General features: G+C 42.4%; 1 protein-coding gene across 3 annotated transcripts in view; it reads left to right on the top strand.

Moving 5' to 3' along the window:
• DCLK1 (doublecortin like kinase 1) overlaps positions 1-22608 on the top strand; it is a 383441-nt gene that overhangs the window by 28122 nt on the left and 332711 nt on the right. For all 3 annotated transcript variants that reach the window (XM_075851721.1, XM_075851722.1, XM_075851724.1), the window contains exon 2: positions 17241-17626. In XM_075851721.1, the coding sequence (XP_075707836.1) occupies positions 17251-17626 (376 nt within the window). In that variant the 5' untranslated portion in view covers positions 17241-17250. The remainder of the gene's footprint in view (positions 1-17240; positions 17627-22608) is intronic.

Below are 22608 nucleotides of genomic sequence, written 5' to 3'. Positions count from 1 at the left end.
CAGTCCAGAGCACCTGCTGCAAATTTTCTGCACCCCAGTTCCTATGTGTTCATGCATAGTTGAGTTGCCTGGCCTTGTTTCCACGTCTCTAAGGTATAGATTTTTGGTTTACTTGGGTCCCACTGCTCTCTGTCATTTCTGAGCTGATGGCACTGCTGGACATCTTCCGATTTCAAGGGGAAGTAAGCATAATGTGTCTGCTGCACTGTTTGCTTGGCTGACCACTGCATCTACGGTCCTCAATGTTGCCCAACTCTTTGTGATCCTTCAAAAGAGCTTGAACGGCACATCTTGAAACCCCAGTCTGCTTTGAAATCTTTGCTTGGGAGAGACCTTGCTGATGCAGTATAATACCTTGTGTCTTGTTGCTGTGCTCTGTCTTGCCATGGTGGATCTGTGACATGAAACTTACTTCCACAACCTCACCTGTGTAGCAGAGTTTGGCTGTTCCTCACCCAGTTTTAAGCTTCCTACATAGCTGTTTTGTTACTGTTATTGACTGTGTTTCAACCTACATATGAAAATTATGATGATTATCACCTATTTGGTATAATTGTTTGATCATACACCTGACTATAATTCTACAAAATCCATGACTTTGTGCAAGTGGAAGAATTGATGGTGTTTTGAAGGCAAAGGGTGGTCACACCAAATATTGATTTGATTAGATTCAGGCATGGTTTTCTAGAAAATTCGACCTTGGGCAACAAACAAAGTATGACCTACCACTTGCCATTTTAAAAACAGATTTTTTTTATTGTGAATTTTATTAGAATATTAGCAATATACAATAACAAAATACAAAAACAAATGCGCCGAGACCGACAAAAAACTGGTTGGTTCCAAAAGAAACAGAAGAGAATAAAACTAAAACAAATAATAGAGAGACAGGCCACAATCGCAGTCAGGGTTCCATCTCTGAGTAGCAAATAAACCACCATCAAAATTTTGACGAACATACTATAAGAGAAAAAACAATAATTGCAAAGCATATTATGGGCACATACATGAGGAAAAATCAGTGACCATTGTTATGATCCTGACCAACACAAATAAGAACACACAGGAGAAAGAAGAGAAAGAAGAGAAAAAGGGGGATGGGAGGGAAGGTAAGGGAGAGAAAAAAAAATAATATAAAAGGGGGGCTGGATACGAGTAGAGAATTCTGCTTTTCGTAAGAGACAATTTTTAATTGAATGTTTATACACAAATACAGCCATATACACTACCGTTCAAAAGTTTAGGGTCACTTAGAAATTTCCTTATTTTTGAAAGAAAAGCACAGTTTTTTTCAATGAAGATAACATTAAATTAATCAGAAATACACTCTATACATTGTTAATGTGCTAAATGACTATTCTAGCTGCAAACGTCTGTTTTTTAATGCAATATCTACATAGGTGTATAGAGGCCCATTTCCAGCAACCATCACTCCAGTGTTCTAATGGTACATTGTGTTTGCTAACTGTGTTAGAAGGCTAATGGATGATTAGAAAACACTTGAAAACCCTTGTGCAATTATGTTAGCACCGCTGTAAACAGTTTTGCTGTTTAGAGGAGCTATAAAATGGACCTTCCTTTGAGCTAGTTGAGAATCTGGAACATTACATTTGTGGGTTCGATTAAACTCTCAAAATGGCTAGAAAAAGAGAGCTTTCATGTGAAACTCGACCGTTTATTCTTGTTCTTAGAAATTAAGGCTATTCCATGCAAGAAATTGCCAAGAAACTGAAGATTTCCTACAACGGTGTGTACTACTCCATTCAGAGGACAGCACAAACAGGCTCTAACCAGAGTAGAAAGAGAAGTGTGAGGCCCCGCTGCACAACTGAGCAACAAGACAAGTACATTAGAGTCTCTAGTTTAGAAATAGACGCCTCACAGGTCCTCAACTGGCAGCTTCATTAAATAGTACCCGCAAAACGCCAGTGTCAACGTCTACAGTGAAGAGGCGACTCCGGGATGCTGGCCTTCAGGGCAGAGTGGCAAAGAAAAAGCCATATCTGAGACTGGCTAATAAAAGGAAAAGATTAATATGGGCAAAAGCACACAGACATTGGACAGAGGAAGATTGGAAAAAAGTGTTATGGACAGACGAATCGAAGTTTAAGGTGTTTGGATCACACAGAAGAACATTTGTGAGACGCAGAACAACTAAAAAGATGCTGGAAGAGTGCCTGACGCCATCTGTCAAGCATGGTGGAGGTAATGTGATGGTCTGGGGTTGCTTTGGTGCTGGTAAAGTGGGAAATTTGTACAAGGTAAAAGGGATTTTGAATAAGGAAGGCTATCACTCCATTTTGCAACGCCATGCCATACCCTGTGGACAGCGCTTGATTGGAGCCAATTTCATCCTACAACAGGACAATGACCCAAAGCACACCTCCAAATTATGCAGAGAACTATTTAGGAAAGAAGCAGGCAGCTGGTATTCTATCTGTAATGGAGTGGCCAGCGCAGTCACCAGATCTCAACCCCATAGAGCTGTTGTGGGAGCAGCTTGACCGTATGGTACGCAAGAAGTGCCCATCAAGCCAATCCAACTTGTGGGAGGGGCTTCTGGAAGCATGGGGTGAAATTTCTCCTGATTACCTCAGCAAATTAACAGCTAAAATGCCAAAGGTCTGCAATGCTGTAATTGCTGCAAATGGAGCATTGTTTGACGAAAGCAAAGTTTGAAGGAGAAAATTATTATTTCAAATAAAAATCATTATTTCTAACCTTGTCAATGTTTTGACTATATTTTCTAGTCATTTTGCAACTCATTTGATAAATATAAGTGTGATTTTTCATGGAAAACACAAAATTGTCTGGGTGACCCCAAACTTTTGAACGGTAGTGTAATTCCATATAATACTTCCATACAATGCCCATACAGTACAGGCACTGTATGGAAGTACTATATGCAATTATATGGCTGTATTTGTTTATAAACATTAATTAAAAATTGTCTCTCTGTTAGTCAATGCCCAAATAATACCACCTTACAATGCCTAAATATTACTTCCATGCAGTATCCTGTTAAAACTACCATATAGTGCCCACAAAACAATGACATATGTTTCCTATACAATTGGCCCCAAATAAAACTCTCACATAGGTCCAGTCCTTGGGGGACCCTAGGAAACAGGGCCCTCGGTAATTTCCCAGTCGTCCCCCCCAAACCGGACCTCTGCGTATGAGTGGTGTGCATAATAGTGAGGGGGCCCTTAGCAAATACCATAATGGATGCCCCATTATGGTGTCAGGTTTTGCCACCCAGGAAAGAAGGCCTGGTGTTTCCCCTTCCACATTCTTTACATGAACCTTGGGCCAATTCTTTGTGTGATAACAATGCAGTCCTATACAAGTCCTATACAGTCCTATACAAGTTATTGCAAAGGAGATGTAACCAAACAGGGCTGGGCCCCTTTACATGGGCCCCATAACAGTTGCATCATCTGTCTCTTTATTGAATGTACACCCTTGATGCATATTACATATTAGCTATTTGTATGAGTATTCTGCATAATTATTTAAGCTCTGTTTTCTTATTCTTCGGGCATTAGAACCAGTTGTTAGTTTCCCATAGAGTAAGGGTATGTGCACACGACCATTTTTCATGCGTAATGGAGGCGTTTTACGCCTCGAATTACGCCTGAAAAGACGGCTCCAATACGTCGGCAAACATCTAAAATTACGGCCGCATCAAAGAAGTGCAGGACACTTCTTGGGACGTAATTGGAGCCGTTTTTCATTGACTCCAATGAAGAACAGCTCCAATTACGTCCGTAAAAGACGCCGCGAAAAACGCGAGTACATGCAATAACGTCTGAAATTCAGGAGCTGTTTTCTCCTGAAAACAGCTCCATAATTTCAGACGTATTTGCCGTTGTCGTGTGCACATGCCCTAAGACTACGTCCAGACATAGCGGATAAAATCTGCGGCAAATTTGCAGCGATTTCTAGAATGTGCATGATACGGATATGAAAAAACAACAACATCCACCTGAATTGTTCCACACCGTAAATCCACACCGCAAATCCGCCATGTCTGAACATAGCCTTATGGACAATAGTTGTCAAAGAGAAAAATTGTAACATGAGGAAACACTGCATATTTATGGTCGATCTCAAACATTTCTTAGAAGTGACATCCACCACAGTCACGCTATTTGAACTATTCATAGTGACATCCATATGTCTATTTTATCACAGTGCCTGAGATTGTCACATCCCCATTCCTGTTACTAAACTAAACTAAAATAGTATTTGTATAACTAAAGGATAACTCCACCTGAATTGTATCCCAAATGTTTGTAAGGCCTAGTTCACACAGAACTTTTGACAGGCAGGAAAAATCTGCCTCAAAATTCCTGCAGCAATTTTGAGTCAGATTTTTAATTGCCAGTATTTTTTTAGCGTTTTTTTCCCTGCATTTTTGCATTTAGATTCAACTGATCCTAAGGGCTCATTTACACGAGCGTGTTATACGTCCGTGCGACGCGCGTGATTTTGACGCGCGTCGCAGGGACCTATATTAGTCTATGGGGCCGTGCAGACAGGTGCGTGATTTTCACACGCGTCGCAGGGACCTATATTAGTCTATGGGGCCGTGCAGACAGGTGCGTGATTTTCACGCAGCGTATGTCCGCTGCGTGAAACGCACGACATGTCCTATATTGGTGCGCTGTTCGCGCATCACGCACCTATTGAAGTCAATGGGTGCGTGAAAAGCACGCATGTCACACGGAAGCACTTTCGTGTGACGCGCGTGATTCGCGCAACAGCTGTCAAAATATGAATGTAAACAGAAAAGCACCACGTGCTTTTCTGTTTACAAACATCCAAACGGAGTGTCATAATGATGGCGGCTGCGCGAAAATCACACAGCCATGCATCATACGGGGCTGACACACAGAGCTGTTAAGTGCCTTTTGCGCACGCAAAACGCAGCGTTTTTTGCGTGCGCAAAACGCACAAGCTCGTGTAAACCCGGCCTAAGAATGGGGGTGTCTCACAATTCTCGAGCTTTTGAGAAATTCTAGATCTGTAAACATAGAGAGACAGTAAGGGTACGTTCACACGGCCTATTTTCGGCCATTTTTCAAGTTGTAAATGCCCTGAAAAATGGCTGAAAATATGGAGGCTAAACACCTCCAAATATCTGCCCATTGAAAAACGTCGTTCCATCCCCCCGGGCCGTTTTTTACGCGGCCGTTTTTAAAAACAAGTGCATGTCACTTCTTGAGACGTTTTTCATTGGGTCAATAGAAAAACAGCTCCAAAAACGGCCGTAAAAACGATTGATGCATAAAAAACATCTGAAAACCCTTGAAAACAGCTCCGTATTTTACAGATGTTTTTAGTCTAGCGTGTGAACTTACCCTAAGGCCCTGTTCACACAGAGTTTTTTTACGAGTTTTTTGTCGCGGAAATCGCTCCGCAAAACTCGTCAAAAAACGCCCGAACATGCCTCCCATTGATTTCAATGGGAGTTGGACGAGTTTTTTTACCGCGAGAAAAAAAAACGCGTTGCGGTAAAAAGAAGCGACATGACCCATCTTGAGGCGGTTTCCGCCTCCAAAACCCCATTTCAATCAGTCGGAAAGAGGAAAAAAACACCTTGACGAGTGTTTTGACGAGTTTTTGTCAAACCACTGTGCAAAAAACGTCTGGAGCAGTCTTTGCAAGAGGAATTTTCCTCCTGCAAAAAACTCAGTATGAACACAGCCTAAGGCCAGGTTTACACGAATGTGTGCGTTTTGCGCACGCAAAAAACGCAGCGTTTTGCGTGCGCAAAAGTCACATAACAGCTCCGTGTGTCATCAGCATATGATGCGTGGCTGCGTGATTTTCGCGCAGCCGCCATCATGATGACACTCCATTTGGATGTTTGTAAACGTGGTGCTTTTCTGTTTACATTCACAGTTTGACAGCTGTTGCGCGAATCACGCGCGTCCCACGGAAGTGCTTGCGTGTGGCATGCGTAATTTTCACGCACCCATTGACTTCAATGGGTGCGTGATGCGCGAAAAACGCAGAATTATAGGACCTGTCGTGAGTTTTACGCAGCGGACTCATGCTGCACAAAAATCACTGACAGTCTGCACTGCCCCATAGACTAATATAGGTCCGTACGATACGCGTGAAAATCACGCGCATTGCACGGACGTATAACACGCTCGTGTAAATGAGCCCTAACAGTGTCCTGATCCAGTATCAGCCATATTGCCCTATAACGGTACCAGTCTCTTTTCTCAATAAGAGTGGCAGCTACAGTGCATCCATTACAGCTGCAATACCATACACAGCCCATGGACAGTTGTGGCGCTGTATTTGGAAGAAAGCAGCCATGTTTTCCTAATCCTGTATAATCCTCGCATCGTGCATATATGTAATTTAATAATTCAATGTCATAAAAGATTACGTTTCTATGTGTCGGTGTCAAATTTACATGTATAGCAACTTCTGTTTTTCTTTTGCTATCATCTTCTCATTGCAAATCATAACAATTTCTTACTATTATTCTATGTGGATTATCTCTGATTTTATAGGACGACATAGCTGGGAATGTGTAATACGTCCGTGCAACGCGCGTGTTTTTCACGCACGTCGCACGGGCCTATATTAGTCTATGGGGCAGGTCAGACTGTCAGTGATTTTTGCGCAGCGTGTGTCCGCTGCGTAAAACTCACGACATGTTCTATATTTCTGCGTTTTTCGCGCATGACGCACCCATTGAAGTCAATGGGTGCGTGAAAATCATGTGCAGCACACGGAAGCACTTCCGTGGGACGCGAGTAATACGCGCAACAGCAGTCAAATGTATGTTTGCAAACAGAAAAGCACCACGTGCTTTTCTGTTTACAAACATCCAAACGGAGCCGCACATCCTATGTGATGACACACGGAGCTGTTAAGTGCCTTTTGCGCACGCAAAACGCTGCGTTTTTTGCGTGCGCAAAACGCACGCGCTCGTGTAAATCCCCCCTGAAAGTGACTCACATTACAAATAGCAAGACCTTCATAAGAGAAGGTGTTTTCATATCTCACAACCATCACATAACTGAAGAAGAAGGGGCTGAATACTTAGTTATGGATTGTGGGAAGAGATGTATAAATAGTTAATTTATTCCTCTGTGGCCAAGTCTTCATCCAGAACTAAAGATAAAACCTTGCCGCAGCTGTTTGTTAACCATTATCAGTGCAGCATATGGAAACCATGACTACGGTGGTGTCAAGCTTAGGCCTTGTTCACACGGTGCAGATTTGATGCAGCTTTTGCACACATTTTTTAGGCCAAAACCAGAATTGGATCCAGAAGAAGAGATACTTTAAGGCCTTCCTTTATATATTTTTTCTGTTTAGGTTTCTGATTTTGGTTTATAATATACATGCAAAATCTGCAGCAAATCTGCATTGTGTGATTAAGACCTTAGGGATAATATCACAGGTTAGTCCGTATGGAAAGGGTGAGTAGAAATAAGAATACACTACAACAACAAGAGTACCGTGCAGTTTTTGGATACAAAAGTTGGTGTAATTACAACATATAGTGAATTAATTTCTACTACAGAAAGAAATGATCGATCACTAATAAAAATCACAAATGTCATTGAAATGATATCCCTTGTAATAATTCGGATCAAGTTAAAATATTAAATATATGCCGATATTCCCCCAAAATTGTACCTTGCATGGCCGGCTTTACAGGTAACCACATAAGTTTGTTGAATTTTTTTCTACCTAATTTAGAATTTTTTTATAATATTCTTTGAATAAACACATTTCCTACAAAGACAACGTACAATGTCAGGCATGATATAAGACGAATGTACAACCATGGGGCCCCAAAACTCCTGTCTCTTCCCCCCTTCCTGTTGGCCTCTGCGTGCTCTGCATTTCTTTATCCGCTTCTACTTCCAACCTTGTCCTCTGTTCCTCCATTTTTTTAAGTGGCAGTAAGGCCTTATTTACACGAGCGTATTTCACGCACGTCGCACGGAGCTATGTAAGTCAATGGGGCCATTCAGACATTCCGTGTTTTTCACGCCGCGTGTGTCTGCTGCGTGAAACTCACTGTGTGTCCTATACTTGAGCGTTTTTTGCGCATCAAACAACCATTGAAGTCAATGGGTGCGTGAAAATCACGGACATCACACGGACGCACATCCGTGTGCTGTGCGTGATTCGCGCAACAGTTGCTCAAGAAATGAAGAGAAAAAGAAAACCACCTCCTTCATTTCATTTTACATACATCAAAAACACGTGACATAAGGATGCCATACGTGCGAAAATAACGCAGACACGCACCAAACACTTATGACACACGGAACTGCAACGCGCGAAAAACGCACACATTCGTGTAAATAAGGCCTAACACAGTGATCCTCTTCCCTCACTTCTGATGCTGGACTCCTTAAGGGTAAGGGTATGTTCACACGGCTTATTTTCAGACGTAATTCGAGCGTTTTACGCCTCAAATTACGCCTGAAAAAACGCCTACAAACATCTGCCCATTGCTTTCAATACGATGTTCCGTTCCCACGAGCTTGTATTTTACGCGTTGCTGTCAAAACACGGCGCGTAAAATGACGGCTCGTCAAAAGAAGTGCAAGACAGTTCTTGGGACGTTTCTGGAGGCGTTTTTCATTGACAAAAAATGCAGCGAAAAACGTGAGTTGTTAAAAAAAACGTCTGAAAATCAGGAGCTGTTTTTGCCTGCGCGTGAACATACTCTAAGGTCACACGGGTAAGGGGTATTCTGGTTACATGCGCATGCGCACTGCCGCTCCATTCATTCTCTATGGGAGTGCCGGAGATAGCTGAGTGCAGTGTTCGGCTTTTTCCGGTGCTGCCATAGAGAATGAATAGGGGGGTAACTTGCTGTAACCTGCAAAATCGTGCGGCCATAAAGGGTGTATTAATTCATGGCCGCACGATTTTGCAGATAAAGGGACGCTAATAGGCTGTTTGACAGCCGCACCATACATATTGCCAGCGCGGTTGTTAGCCGTGTTGCGACCATGTCAGGGCCGCTCCGAGTGGCCTTACCCTAACACAAAAAAAAATTCTGGCAATTTAGACATATCAAAAAAAAATTCCCAAAAAACACCAGCGTTAATAGAATGTGACATGCTTTTTTTTTATGGCATTTTTTATTTAGTGTTACTTTATACATGCTTTTTTAAGTCCTATAGAGAAGTCTATGGGAAAAACATCTGAAAAAAATGCTGTACCCAGAGCATGCTGCGTTTGGAAAAAATGTCACTGACCACAAAATTGCCCCAAAACCAGCACAAACTAAGACACAGTTGTGTGTAGTGCATGTTATATGTTACTATGGACTTTAATGTAACATTTGGCTGCACTAAAAAACGCCATTAAAAACGCCACAAAAACGCAGCAAAAGGTTCTGTGTGAACCCAGCCTTAAAGGGGTTGTCTCTTCATGACGACCCCTATTTATACTGAAGCTGATAGAATTGGATCCGACTTCAAAATCCCCAATAACGCTGCATTTTCAGGGTATGTTCACACGAGCCAAAAACGTCTCAAAATACAGAGCTGTTTTCAAGAGAAAACAGCTCCTGATTTTCAGACGTTTTTTAAGCCACTCGTGATTTTCGCAGCGTTTTTTACATCCGTTTTTGGAGCTTTTTTCAATAGAGTCTATGGAAAACGGCTCCAAAAATGTCCCAAGAAGTGTCCTGCACTTCTTTTGACGAGCCGTCCTTTTACACGCCGTATTTTGACAGCGCCGCGTAAAATAAAGGCTCGTGGGAACAGAACAACGCCCGAATTACATCTGAAAACACTGCGTGTGAACATACCCCTACAGTTTTTCTCTGCTGCATTCTTTCGTAGCAGCAAAACCACAGTGAACAGATATTACACATTATAATAGGCCTTATTCACACGAACGTGTCCGTTTAGCGTGCGCAAAAAACACCGCGTTTTTTTGCGCGTTGCAGTTCCGTGTGTCATCAATATGTGCTGCGTGAGTGCGTGATTTTCACGCATTTGCCATCCTTATGACACGCGGTTTTGATGTTTAGAAAAAGAAATTAAGGAAGTGCTTTTATTTTTTCCTTCATTTCTTTATCTACTGTTGCGCGAATCATGATTTCAATGGGTGCGTGATGCGTGAAAAACGCCCAAGTATAGGACATGTCGTGAGCTTTACGCAGTGGACATACGCTGCGTGAAAATCACGGACTGTCTGAACGGCCCCATTTACTAACATAGGGCCGTGCGACGTGCGTGATTTTCACGCGCGTATCACGGACGTTAAGCACGTTCGTGTGAATAAGGCCTAAGAGATGCTGTAAAATATACATTATTAGATTTGTAATCATAATATGTGTGCACGTATAAAAAAAATAAAAAAAAATAAAACCATATAACGGAGTCTCCTGACTAGGGGGCAGAAAAGCAAAGCTGCTTGTCAAGTATTAAATGAACAGTCATCTCCATTGCCTGATGTCCATAAGAAAGTGATAAACAGCAGACCCATAAAACTAGTCAATGGGACATATGCAGCGTGCACAGATGTTTGCCCCAATAAAGACAATGTCCATTCAGAGGGAGTAGTCCAGAGGAATAGGGCATTGTATACTAACAGATGGCTCCAAGGTCACATTGACAATGCACCGGCCTCCTGACCATTGAAGAAAGTCTTTCCCAACTGGAGGCAACACATTGTCACATTTATAATGAATGGCGGCCCTAGCGTAGTAATTATACATATAAGCAGAATTCGATTATTTATAATGTTAGAATCCACACTTTACAGATCAACTCCAAACACTTAAATAATGTATTTATAACTGGCTCATAAAACAATCATGAGAAGACATTATATAAAGTAAAGCTCCACATTGGAGCTTCAAAAATATATTAGAGAATGACAAAAATTTCAGCCCCCATTGCAAAGTTATTGTTGGAATCTTTCCCTGAGGCCGAATTCAGACGAACGTAGAGTACGTCCGTGTGACGGCCATTAAAACAACGGCCGTCACATGGACGCATGTAATTCAATGGGGCCGTTCACACGGCCATTGTTTGAATGGATCGTGTGAAGGTTCAGTTGAAAAATAGAACATGTCCTATTTTGTTCCGTTTTCACGGATCCCTCGATAGACTCAAGTCCATGGTGATCCGTAAAAACGGAATCCGTGCGAGGGCATCTCGGAGGTGAAAAACTTCATGTTTTTCAAATCTATTTTCCCACGTTCGTGTGTATCTGGCCTTAGGGTTAAGAGCTTTGGGAGAGATAGGCCGGGTTCCCACGGGACTGATATGCTGCGTACAAATCACGCAGCGTGTCAGACCTAGAACCCGCAGGACATTCCATCCAAAAGCCGTTCATACTTGCCCCCTCCTCTGACATCCGCTCCGGCCTCCCTGGATGACGTTTCAAGCCATGTGACACTGCAGCCTGTGATTGGCTGCAGCGGTCACATGAGATGCATCATCATCCCAGGAGGCCGGACTGCAGGAAGAAGGAGGGCGTTCTGGGTATGAGGATTTTTTTCTGGCGCTGCGATTTTTCTGGCGTAAACGCTGTGATTACACCAAAAAGTCGCAACACTTGGCTTTCTGTTGCAGGTTTTACATCCCCATTGAATTCAATGTGGAAAAGCTGAAACGGAAAATGAACAAAAACGCAGCATAAATTGACATGCTGCGGAATTAAATTCCGCACCGCAGGTGAAGTTATTAGCGTTTGCGCTGCGTTTTTTCCCGCAGCATGGCCATTTTCTAAATCTCATCCACTTTGCTGCTACTGTAAACACTGCGGAATTTCCACACAGAATTCTGTTGCGGAAATTCCACACTATGTGGGAACCCAGCCTAAGGGCTTGTCCACACGTAACGTAATTGCTGCAGAAAATTTCTGCAGCAATTCCGCAGAAACTAGCAGACATTCTGCTGTGGAAAAACCGCACCATTTCCTGCGTTTTTTACTGCAGATAATGGTGCGGATTTTGCTGCGTTTTTCACAATGCTGGGAGATGGTGATATTTGTGGTGTGCACTACAACAAGAAGTGTGAGGGTATGTTCACACGCAGTGGTTTCAGACATAATCCGGGCGTTTTACACCTCGAATTACGCCTGAAAAAACGCCCCTAATACGCCTACAAACCTCTGCCCATTGCTTTCAATGGGAGTTACGATGTTCTGTTCCCACGAGCCTTTATTTTACGCATCGCTGTCAAAATACGGCGTGTAAAATGGCGGCTCGTCAAAATAAGTGCAGGACACTTCTTGTGACGTTTTTGGAGTCGTTTTTCATTGACTCCATTGAAAAATAGTTCCAAAACGGCCGTAAAAAACGCTGCGAATAACGCGAGTTGTTAAAAAACGTCTGAAAATCAGGAGCTGTTTTCGCCTGAAAACAGCTTCGTATTTTCAGTCGTTTTTGCTCACTGCGTGTTAACATACCCTTAGCCTAAAACTACCTATACATTATATAATGTGACAGCCCCTGACACTGACACCAGTGGGATGGCTTGATTTGCCATAGGCGAAGGCCAAATCTCAGCCATTTCACTTTGTCACTTCCACAATATGGACAGATATCAGCTGCCTACATCCCATTGTACAGGGAACAATACACCAGACATTCGATGGCTGTGTACACGCAGCTGTGAGGCCCTCAAACTACTTCTATTTTCTATCTCTACCAAATTACATCCAGGCATGTAAGACTCAGGCATGAATATCTGCCCACACACCTGTCAGAAATCCAAAGAGGAGCTTGAAAGCAGGACTTATTTTTAGATTATGTTTTAGATATAATTCATAGATAAAGTTTGATTTGATCTACAGAGTTTAACAGATTTTCAGTATATGCAAAATGAATCACATATGGTAAATCACAGTAGTCTGTGGGAAACTGAGGTAATGGCATATTATATATATATATATATATATATATATATATATATATATACATACATACATACACACACACATATATATATGCGACCGAAATACATTCCGTCCATTATGGACCGAACATGCTCGTGTGAATCCAGCATGGCCCCACGTGGCGTATTTCTTCCGCAACTGTCTGCGTTGCAGATCCTGTTGCGGATCTGCCCAAAATGTGCAGTAAATTGATGCGGACTGGCTGTTGCGTATTGAGGTGAAAGTACTTCCCTTCTCTCTATCAGTGCAGGATAGAGAGAAGGGACAGCACTTTCCCTAGTGAAAGTTAAAGAAATTCATACTTACCGGCCGTTGTCTTGGTGACGCGTCCCTCTTTCGGCATCCAGCCCGACCTCCCTGGATGACGCGGCAGTCCATGTGACCGCTGCAGCCTGTCATTGGCTGCAGCCTGTGATTGGCTGCAGCCGTCACTTGGACTGAATCGTCGTCCCGGGAGGTCGGACTGGAGGAAGAAGCAGGGAGTTCTCGTAAGTATGAAATTCTTTTTTTTTTACAGGTTGATGTATATTGTGATCGGAAGTCACTGTCCAGGGTGCTGAAACAGTTACTGCCGATCGCTTAACTCTTTCAGCACCCTGGACAGTGACGTCGCCTAGCAACGCTCCCGTACTTACGGGAGCCCCATTGACTTTCTCAGTCTGGCTGTAGACCTAGAAATACATAGGTCCAGCCAGAATGAAGAAATGTCATGTTAAAAAACCAATACGCTCCGCAGCACACATAACATGTACATGACATCTGCGGACTTCATTGCGGAATTTAGAATCTCCATTGAAGTCAATGGAGAACTTCCGCAATGAGTCCGCAACCAGTCCGCCACACGTCCGCAACATCCATTGTATGCTGCGGACACCAAATTCCGCACCGCAGCCTATGCTCCGCAGCGGAAGTTTCCGCATCGTCTAAACGAACACTACTAAAAAGCAGTGGAAGGCAATGGAGAAACGGGTCCGCTGCGGATTAACGCTGCGGAGTGTCCGCAGCGGAATTCCAGAGCAATTCCGCCACGTGGGGCTTTGCCCTATCACAACTCATTGCAGTGACTGCAGAACATTGTTTTAATTTAAAGAGTTATTACCATGCAGATCAATGACAAATTTAGCTCAGCTACATCATAATATGAAAAGCAGATATGAATAAGTTATGTAGGTCATGCAGTTATTAATGTATTATATATGCCGTTTCTGAGGCAAACCCCACAGGTACCATGCTACTGATTCTTCCTGCTACCATACGATGACGGGGGCATTCGTGTGTGTGGCCATGTACTCACTGAGATGCCCAGTAAGAATGTCTTTGGCATTTAGCCTGGTGCACAAGCACAATGTATAAGTTCTCTAGAGAATTGGTAGATGACAGTGTTGGGATCACGCTGAGCATGAGTGGTCAGCAGGTTGGCCACAGACAATGGTCATCTTCACCGGTGAGATATGTCATACAAAACATTCATTCGACATGGTAGCCACTGTGGGCATGTGTTCTGAATAGTTGAGTCCTTTGGAGCATAGTGATTTCCAGGAATATAAATATTTGGGTATTGACTATATATAATCATTGGAACAGCTCAAAGTGTGTGTAGAAGACAAATTTTGTTTTGCTTGGTACGTGCAGATAAATTTGTTGGGCTCATTTCATCTGTAGATAAATGTATGAAAAGGACATATAAAAGATAAATTATTCATATATCGCATGCAACAATGAATGTTACATCTTTAAATAGGATCTGTCACTAGTTTAGTAATGCCCAATCTCCTAGCTAATTTAATAGGCGCTGTCACACTGATAATACTAGTGAAAATTGTGTCCCTAAACATTTATTATTTTAAAAGTTATGAGCTTTTTTCTAAATATGCAAATGAGGCTATACTTGACAAGTGGGTGTCAACAGCAGCGATTCTCCTGAGGTGGAGCTACGTCATAGCCTCTGACGCTGTCCTATCAGCATGAAGCTGCTTCACACACTGTGGGAGACTGAGGCTGGAGGGAAGGGGATCACTTATCTCAGGCTCTGGACCACCTAGAACAGTAGTTCTGATAGCATATGAAATATAAGATTCTAATCTTTCATATGGCACCAGAATCGCCGTTCTAGCTGTGAAACAACCAGAGATATCACCAGTTGAAAACAAAGTCGGGAATGGGCACTGTATATGCATATAGTACACAGCTTCCATTACCGACTGTGTTTTCAAAAGGTGATATATCCGGTTGTTTCACACCTAGAACTGCGATCCTGTAAGATATGAAAGATTAGAATCTCCTCTTTCATATGCCACCAGAACCAATATTTGTTATTTTAAGGGATCCCCCTTCTCCCAGCCTCAGTCTCTCACACTGTGTGAAGCAGCTTCATGCTGATAGGACAGCGTCAGAGGCTATAAGGTAGCTGCACCTCAGGAGAATGGCTGCTGTTACCTCCCACTTGTCTAGTATAGACTCATTTGCATATTTAGAAAAAAATCTCATAACTTTTAAAATAATAAACTTTTTGGGACCCAATTTTCACTAGTATTACCAGTGTGACAGCGCCTATTAGATTAGCTAGGATATTGGGCTTTACTAAACTAGTGACAGAACCTCTTTACATTTGCTTCCGGGCCAGCTTTCCATTTAAAAAGACTTGTCCAGGGTCGTTGCTATAGAGGTGCAGAGATAGCAGTCAAATCCAAGTAAGAGTCATGAATGCCCCTTTATCTCATAAGTAGACACCAGTGTAATAAAAGGCATATGGTAGGTGGGGGGCCCTGTAAGGGTATGTTCACACGCACTAATTACGGACGTAATTCGGGCGTTTTTGCCCCGAATTACGTCCGAAAATAGCGCCTCAATAGCGCTGACAAACATCTGCCCATTGAAAGCAATGGGCAGACGTTTGTCTGTCCACACGATGCGTAATTTACGCGCCGCTGTCAAATGACGGCGCGTAAATAGACGCCCGCGTCAAAGAAGTGACCTGTCACTTCTTTGGCCGTTATTATAGCCGTTATTCATTGACTCCAATGAATAGCAGCGCCAATTACGTCCGTAATTGACGCGGCGTTCAAGCGCCTGCACATGCCGTTACGGCTGAAATTACGGGGATGTTTTCAGGCTGAAACATCCCCGTCATTTCAGCCGTTACGGACGCCCTCGTGTGAACATACCCTTACAGATTTTGCATTGGAGTCTAAGAGCTTAAAGTTACGCGTTTGTACTTGTCTTTGTGAGACATCTTTAAAGTTGTTTTTTTTAGGACTTTGATATTGATGACCTATTCTTAGAATAGGTCATTAATATCAGATCGGTGGAGGTCCGTCTACCAGCACCCCCACCGATCAGCTGAATGAAGGGGCCTCCGGTGATCACTGCGTCCTCTGCATTGCTTACCAGGCATAGCTCCTGATATTTTTAAGTGGCTGTGCCTGGTACTGCAGCTCAGTCTTATTCACTTGAATGGGGCTAAGCTGAAAAGTGCAGCAGTACCAGGCAATCCTGGATTTACATATATGTTTGAGGGAAGACGTCTTAATAACTTTTGTTGTGGATAAGAAATCTGCCCATCTCCTTTGTGGTGATGCTATATCCAAATCTGCCACTAGTGAATGTGTGAAGCTGTGCCTGGTGAGCAATTGAGAGGCCACAGTGTTCACCGGAGAGCCACAGCCGCTTCAATCAGTTAGAGTTGGACCCCGACCGATCTGATATTGATGACCTATCCCACTGAAAACCCCTTTAACAATTACATTCCAATTTATTTTTCTTCGCCTATATAACAGTGTATCCCCCATATATGAACGGTTACTTAGCAGTAAATTGATTAAATTAAGATTGAGGGAAACTGGTTTGCCATCTTTGTATTAAACTGTGTCAAGGTACAAGACTATGAATAATTTAATATTGAAATGATCTATATTTGGCCGTGTAAAACATTGAGGCTTGTCAGTATTAAACTTACACAATTTATTGTTAATCGCCTATTGTTCTAATAGATCTAGATGACATTTCTGGATGCCAGGCGTTGTATGTAACATTTCTATTTTATATGTTTGTTATTGCTTTACTAGTGTTTGTGTTCTTTTCAATATCTACCAAAGAAATATCTCCTAGCTATAAATGGTTCTCTAACAAATATACGTAATTGTAACCCAAGCCGGCCTAGTCATACAATGCTACTAAAATAGTAGCAGTGTTAATAAGAGACATGTTTTTTTCCTGCAGCCCACGTAAGGTGTTTTTATACAATTATATGGCAATCATTGCTATTTATATGTACAGCAGAGTTTCGAGTCTGTCAGTGAATAACATTTTTGTTCCCTTTACAGACTCTCTACAATGTCCTTGGGGAGAGACATGGAGCTTGAACATTTTGATGAGCGTGATAAAGCGCAAAGGTACAGCAGAGGTTCTCGGGCCAATGGGCTACCAAGTCCAACCCATAGTGCCCACTGCAGTTTTTACCGAACCCGTACTCTGCAGGCCCTGAGTACAGAGAAGAAGGCTAAGAAAGTCAGATTCTATCGCAATGGTGACCGATATTTTAAAGGGATTGTATATGCCATTTCCCCTGACCGATTCCGATCTTTTGAGGCTCTCCTGGCTGATTTGACCAGAACTCTTTCTGATAATGTGAATCTACCCCAGGGAGTAAGAACTATCTACACAGCGGATGGAATCAGGAAGATCCTTTCCCTGGATCAGCTCACTGAAGGTAGGTGTTATACAGGAATAATCGCCACATCCTTTTATCCATCACATTTAGGTTCACTTTCAGTAAAAAAAATAGGAAAGATCAGGCCCGATAATAACAAGTAGCAGTAAGCACAGCTGGCCTAGGGTCCCCCTCTATGAGCTAGTGCAGAGAGGCGCTGTGGGGGGCTCTTCAGGGGCATTCATTGAGTTAAATGAATGTTGCGTAACATGACATTTCATGTATGATGGTCTGCAGTTACCTGTGACTAGCTGGGTGCTGTCTTTTTAACTAAACAGTTTCAGACGGACTTAGCACAGGCATATTTTAATATCTGTATTACAGCCTTAAGACCTGGACCCCCCCCCCCCCCCCCGATGATCTATGTTTGATTTAGTTGAAATTGGGGGTGGTATCACTGTCGTAATAAGGAGTTGTAAATTCAGCAGCATTAGAGTCATCTGAAACAGGACATTGAAGCAAAAATTGTGTGGAGAGCTTATGGGAAGAGAGCTAATAGAAATGGAAATACAGTGGCTCACAGCAGCCAATCAGCGGTTAATAATGATACGTCAAGGACACGTTATTGCTATGTGGATTACTAAATAACATCTATTAAGTGAGAACAGAAATATCTTTTGTTCTGAAAACGGAAATGAGCCATGGGTCTAATGACTGCATTTTCATTTGACCGTTTTTTTTTTTAAAGTGACAATAACCAATGTAGCAGAGCTAAATTAGTCATTTAATTATTAGGTGCTGCATCACAGTAATTCTGCTAATGCATTTGTTGCACAGATTGATATAACAGTGGTTCATGGTCATTGATAAACTCAACTCTACTGCATCTGCCAAACTCAGTTCTGCCGCATCAATATAAAATATGTACTGGAAAATTTGCCATCTGACATATTAGTAATCTCATTATCTTACTTTATATAACGCCTTTTTCATTGGTTTGCTCCATTATGCCATCGTGCAATGCACATTTTTGCTAGTGTCGCGAAGATTTTCACTTATCTCTACAATGGTGTTGGCCCTCAATTCCTAAAAATGAGATGGTCCAGAGGGCGAATTACAGAGGCGTTACTTGTAGCTCTTGGGCCCAAGTTTTGATTCTGTCCCATGGTAATACAAGCGCCACCCAACCTTCCAAACACACATACTAAAAACGTAATTAATAAATAAAGACCAAGAGACAATGCAGATGGAATTAAATGGCCGCGGTATTTATTAAGGGGTTACATAATAAATAGAATAAATAAATATTAAACTTGTAATAAATACCAAATATTTTAATAAATTTTAAAAACCAATAAATATTATACCAATAATTCATGACCTTGTCCACCCATAAACTGGGCGACTAACCCCCCACTAACAAGATACCGCGACAATAAAAGGGAGGGGGGCGGGGCTATGATGTTCCTTTTCTTCATCCAACTCGGACAGGCAGCAGACCACTCCAAAACCTGGGAATATATATTCAAAATTCCCGCCTATTTACCAAAGGGAACCAATGATAACACCAGATTTTCCCGCCACAGAGGAATTTTCCAGAACCTGTGCTTGCCAAGACCGAGTGGGTGGGGCACCACTGACCTGAACCTGACCTCGTACAGGTAAGTACCAAATAAAAATAGGGGAAAAAGAGGGTTAAACCAAATGACCTTTAATTAATGAACATAAAAGGAACTGAAGGAAAACAGGAGGAAAAAAGGGGGGCGCCGTGTTACCATGAGGGGCCACGCTGTAAACAGGCTAATAGCCCCTATTCATGCCAACACATCATGATATATACATGGGCAAATTCTTGAATAAATTATCTCAGGTTCATGATTGGACATGATTATACCTGAAAATCAACATTTGTTCTAGATAATCTGTTATCTGCTAATTTGTATATAACCCCATTAAATATAATGCATCACATTGTCCTCATTCTGTCTACAGTAAGGCTTTATTCAGACGAACGTAAAATACGCGCGTGCAACGCGCGTGATTTTCACGCGCGTTGCCCGGACCTATATTAGTCTATGGGGCCGTGCAGACATGTGCGTCGTTTTTGCGCAGCGTTGCTCCGTTGCCAAAAAGGCACGACATGTCCGTTGATACAGCATTTTCAACGCATCACGCACCCATTGAAGTCAATGGGTGCGTGAAAACAGCGCAGGGCACACAGAAGCACCTCCGTACGCACAGCGTTTTTCACGCAACACTTGTTAAGTCTATGTAAATGAGTTGAGCAGACTAGACAAAACAACTACAAACCAGGAAGTGGCTTTTCACTTTCTGAGCACATGCGCACAGTTTCAACTGACATCTGCAGCAATAGTAGTTTTTTAACCTGTAAAACCACCCAAAAACAACAAACACGGGCCAAAGTGTGAGGTAACGTGAAATCTTGATGCGAACATGCATGTGCTCACAGCAAGCAGGTGTTGGAGAAGGTGACTTTTTGTAGGCTGCCCTCTCCATTACTCCACCCTATCACGCTGCCCAAACAGATGCCACACGCAACTCCAACGCAACCAAAACGGCGCGTTTTTCACGCGCGCAAAAACGCAACGTTCGTGTGAATCCAGCCTAAGGGTATGTTCACTCGAGGTCATTACGTCCGTAATTGACTGATGTATTTCGGCCGCAAGTACCGGACCGAACACAGTGCAGGGAGCCGGGCTCCTAGCATCATAGTTATGTATGACGCTAGGAGTCCCTGACTCGCTGCCGGACAACTGTCCCGTACTGTAATCATGTTTTCAGTACGGGACAGTGAACATACCCTAATACTCCTACACATTCAGCTGCACTTCATATTGCACACAGCGCCAGGCATTCCTTACGTATGGATTTTTTACATCTGCAGCATGTCAATTTCTGCTGCAGCAAGCGCACAGATTACAACTGACACTGAAAATTGATGCTGAGATTCTTACTGGTCTACTGTTCAATCTATGATAAAAAAAAAAAATCCATAAATAAATCCTAAAATTGTTTACCCAGTTAGTCATAGTCTCCAACAAAAAAACTCCAGGTTTCACTTCCAGTTTCCTACTGTATGTTTAATGCAGTGATGGGCAAGTTATACCTGTCTGTGATTAGGCTTCAGTACGTGGGAGGGGGGGGGGGTAGCGCTCAAGAATTTATGATCCAACAGAGCTGGTTCCCGTACTGGAGACAGGAGCCTAGGGGGAAGTCTCCTATTACAAAATTATGAGCAGCCCGCAGCTCGGACCGTGGCGGATCCGTGCTGCTATTTAGAATCAGAATCCATTATTCGTTTCCTAAATGCAGCACTATAATCTTTTTCTATATTGTTGGAGATACACTTTAAAAAAAGACCTGTCACCTCTCCTGACATGTCTATTGTAGTAATTCCCCATAAAATAACATTTCTGGAGCATATTTTCTTAAAACTCTGCATTGTGCCATTCCTCTGTCATTCCTCCTAGAAATGTATGAATACATTCACAACTGGATGTTACCATTTCCCTTGTCAATGGGGCGTGTCCCTACACAGTCTCACATGGTCAGCTCTGATTGGACATTGTCAGTCTGTGTAGAGACACACCCCCAACTGGTAACATCCAGATGTCAATTTATTCATACATTTCTAGGAGGAATAACAGATTAATGGCACTACATAAAGTTCTAAGGAAAAAATGCTTCAGAATTCTTATTTCATGGGGAAAATGATTATTTACTAAAACAAACATGTCAAGAGAGGTCACAGGTCCTCTTTAATGGCTGTAAAGCTGACCATACACATGTACTAGCTGTCTACAGACAGCTATTTCACCTATCTCCATAGTAAATATGCATGCTTAGCTCAGCCAAGCTTGCATGTTTATTTCAATGTAAAGAGATCGGAATAAGTCAATTTTCTCCTGCGGGAACAAAGAGTTGGGCATGTTGAAATCCAACATACCCAATCCTTCTTTCCCCTCACTTCTGTCATCGGGGGACAGTTGAGGTGTGCCTATTCCTGCCAAAATCACATCAGATATCTCCCATTACAAACATTTTCTGAGTGTACTGTCAGAAATAAGTTACACTGTAGTAGGGGCATGAAAGAATAAATGCAGGATCTCATGCCCTTTCCCTACATATATGTGCCACAAGGAGAAGCCAAGTTGTCCGCGTCTGAACATATGGACGCTTCATCTATTCCAGCATCATTTGCATATCAAATACTGATCTCAATTACAAACTATCGTGCCCTCGGCAATGACCAGGTCCCATTTTTTGTGTAATTAAAACCATGCCATCCTGGAGATTAGAATATTTTCCAATGTCTCACAGTCATTAGCACAATCAGCCTTCCTTGTCCTTGACTTTCTGAACCACGAACTGTTAAAAGTGATTGTGCCAGTTTTCACCCTTAGAACCGCCTGATGCTGAGATTGTGCAGTAAACTAGAAAACTTCCATATCTCGCCAGCATTTTTCTGTTAATTGACACCAGTAGAAATGACCTTCCAGCCGTAGTTTGTGTTTAAATAACTGGAAAATGATTGAGTCTCTGTACACGGCTATGAAGTTGACGTGAAGAATGGGAAGATTGTTAAAACACATTTAACTTCTGAAATATGTTGCAGTTCCCCAAACAATATATAGCAGCTTTATCACAGGAAGATACCCATTTCAGACATTTCCACAGGTTATTCCATAAATGTCCATGGGGTAAGAGGTGGGGGTCTCATCCCTTGGAGAACGGGTCTCCTTACTTCCGCCGGGCAAGGCAAGCTTGCTCTTCTCTTTCCATAGCTCCCATAGACTTGAATGTAGAAAGCTACACACAAGAACTATATTTATACATGTCTTTCCCTTACTCCCTCACACAGTATGTAGGGGAAAATCAAATATGGCCACCATGGGACAAGTATGTAAAAAGTTAAAGATTATTTTTTCTAGTTTGAACAACCACTTTTCATACTGTGGGGCCCCTGGAAATAATTTGGTGGGGGCCCCTGGTTTGAGTTAATCGGGAACCCCTCAATCAGC

The sequence above is a fragment of the Rhinoderma darwinii genome, chromosome 2 (genome assembly GCF_050947455.1).
Source record: "Rhinoderma darwinii isolate aRhiDar2 chromosome 2, aRhiDar2.hap1, whole genome shotgun sequence".
Classification (NCBI taxonomy): domain Eukaryota; kingdom Metazoa; phylum Chordata; class Amphibia; order Anura; family Rhinodermatidae; genus Rhinoderma; species Rhinoderma darwinii.
The sequence above is the reverse complement of the archived record's forward strand: the minus strand, read 5'-3'. Positions and strand labels throughout refer to the sequence as shown.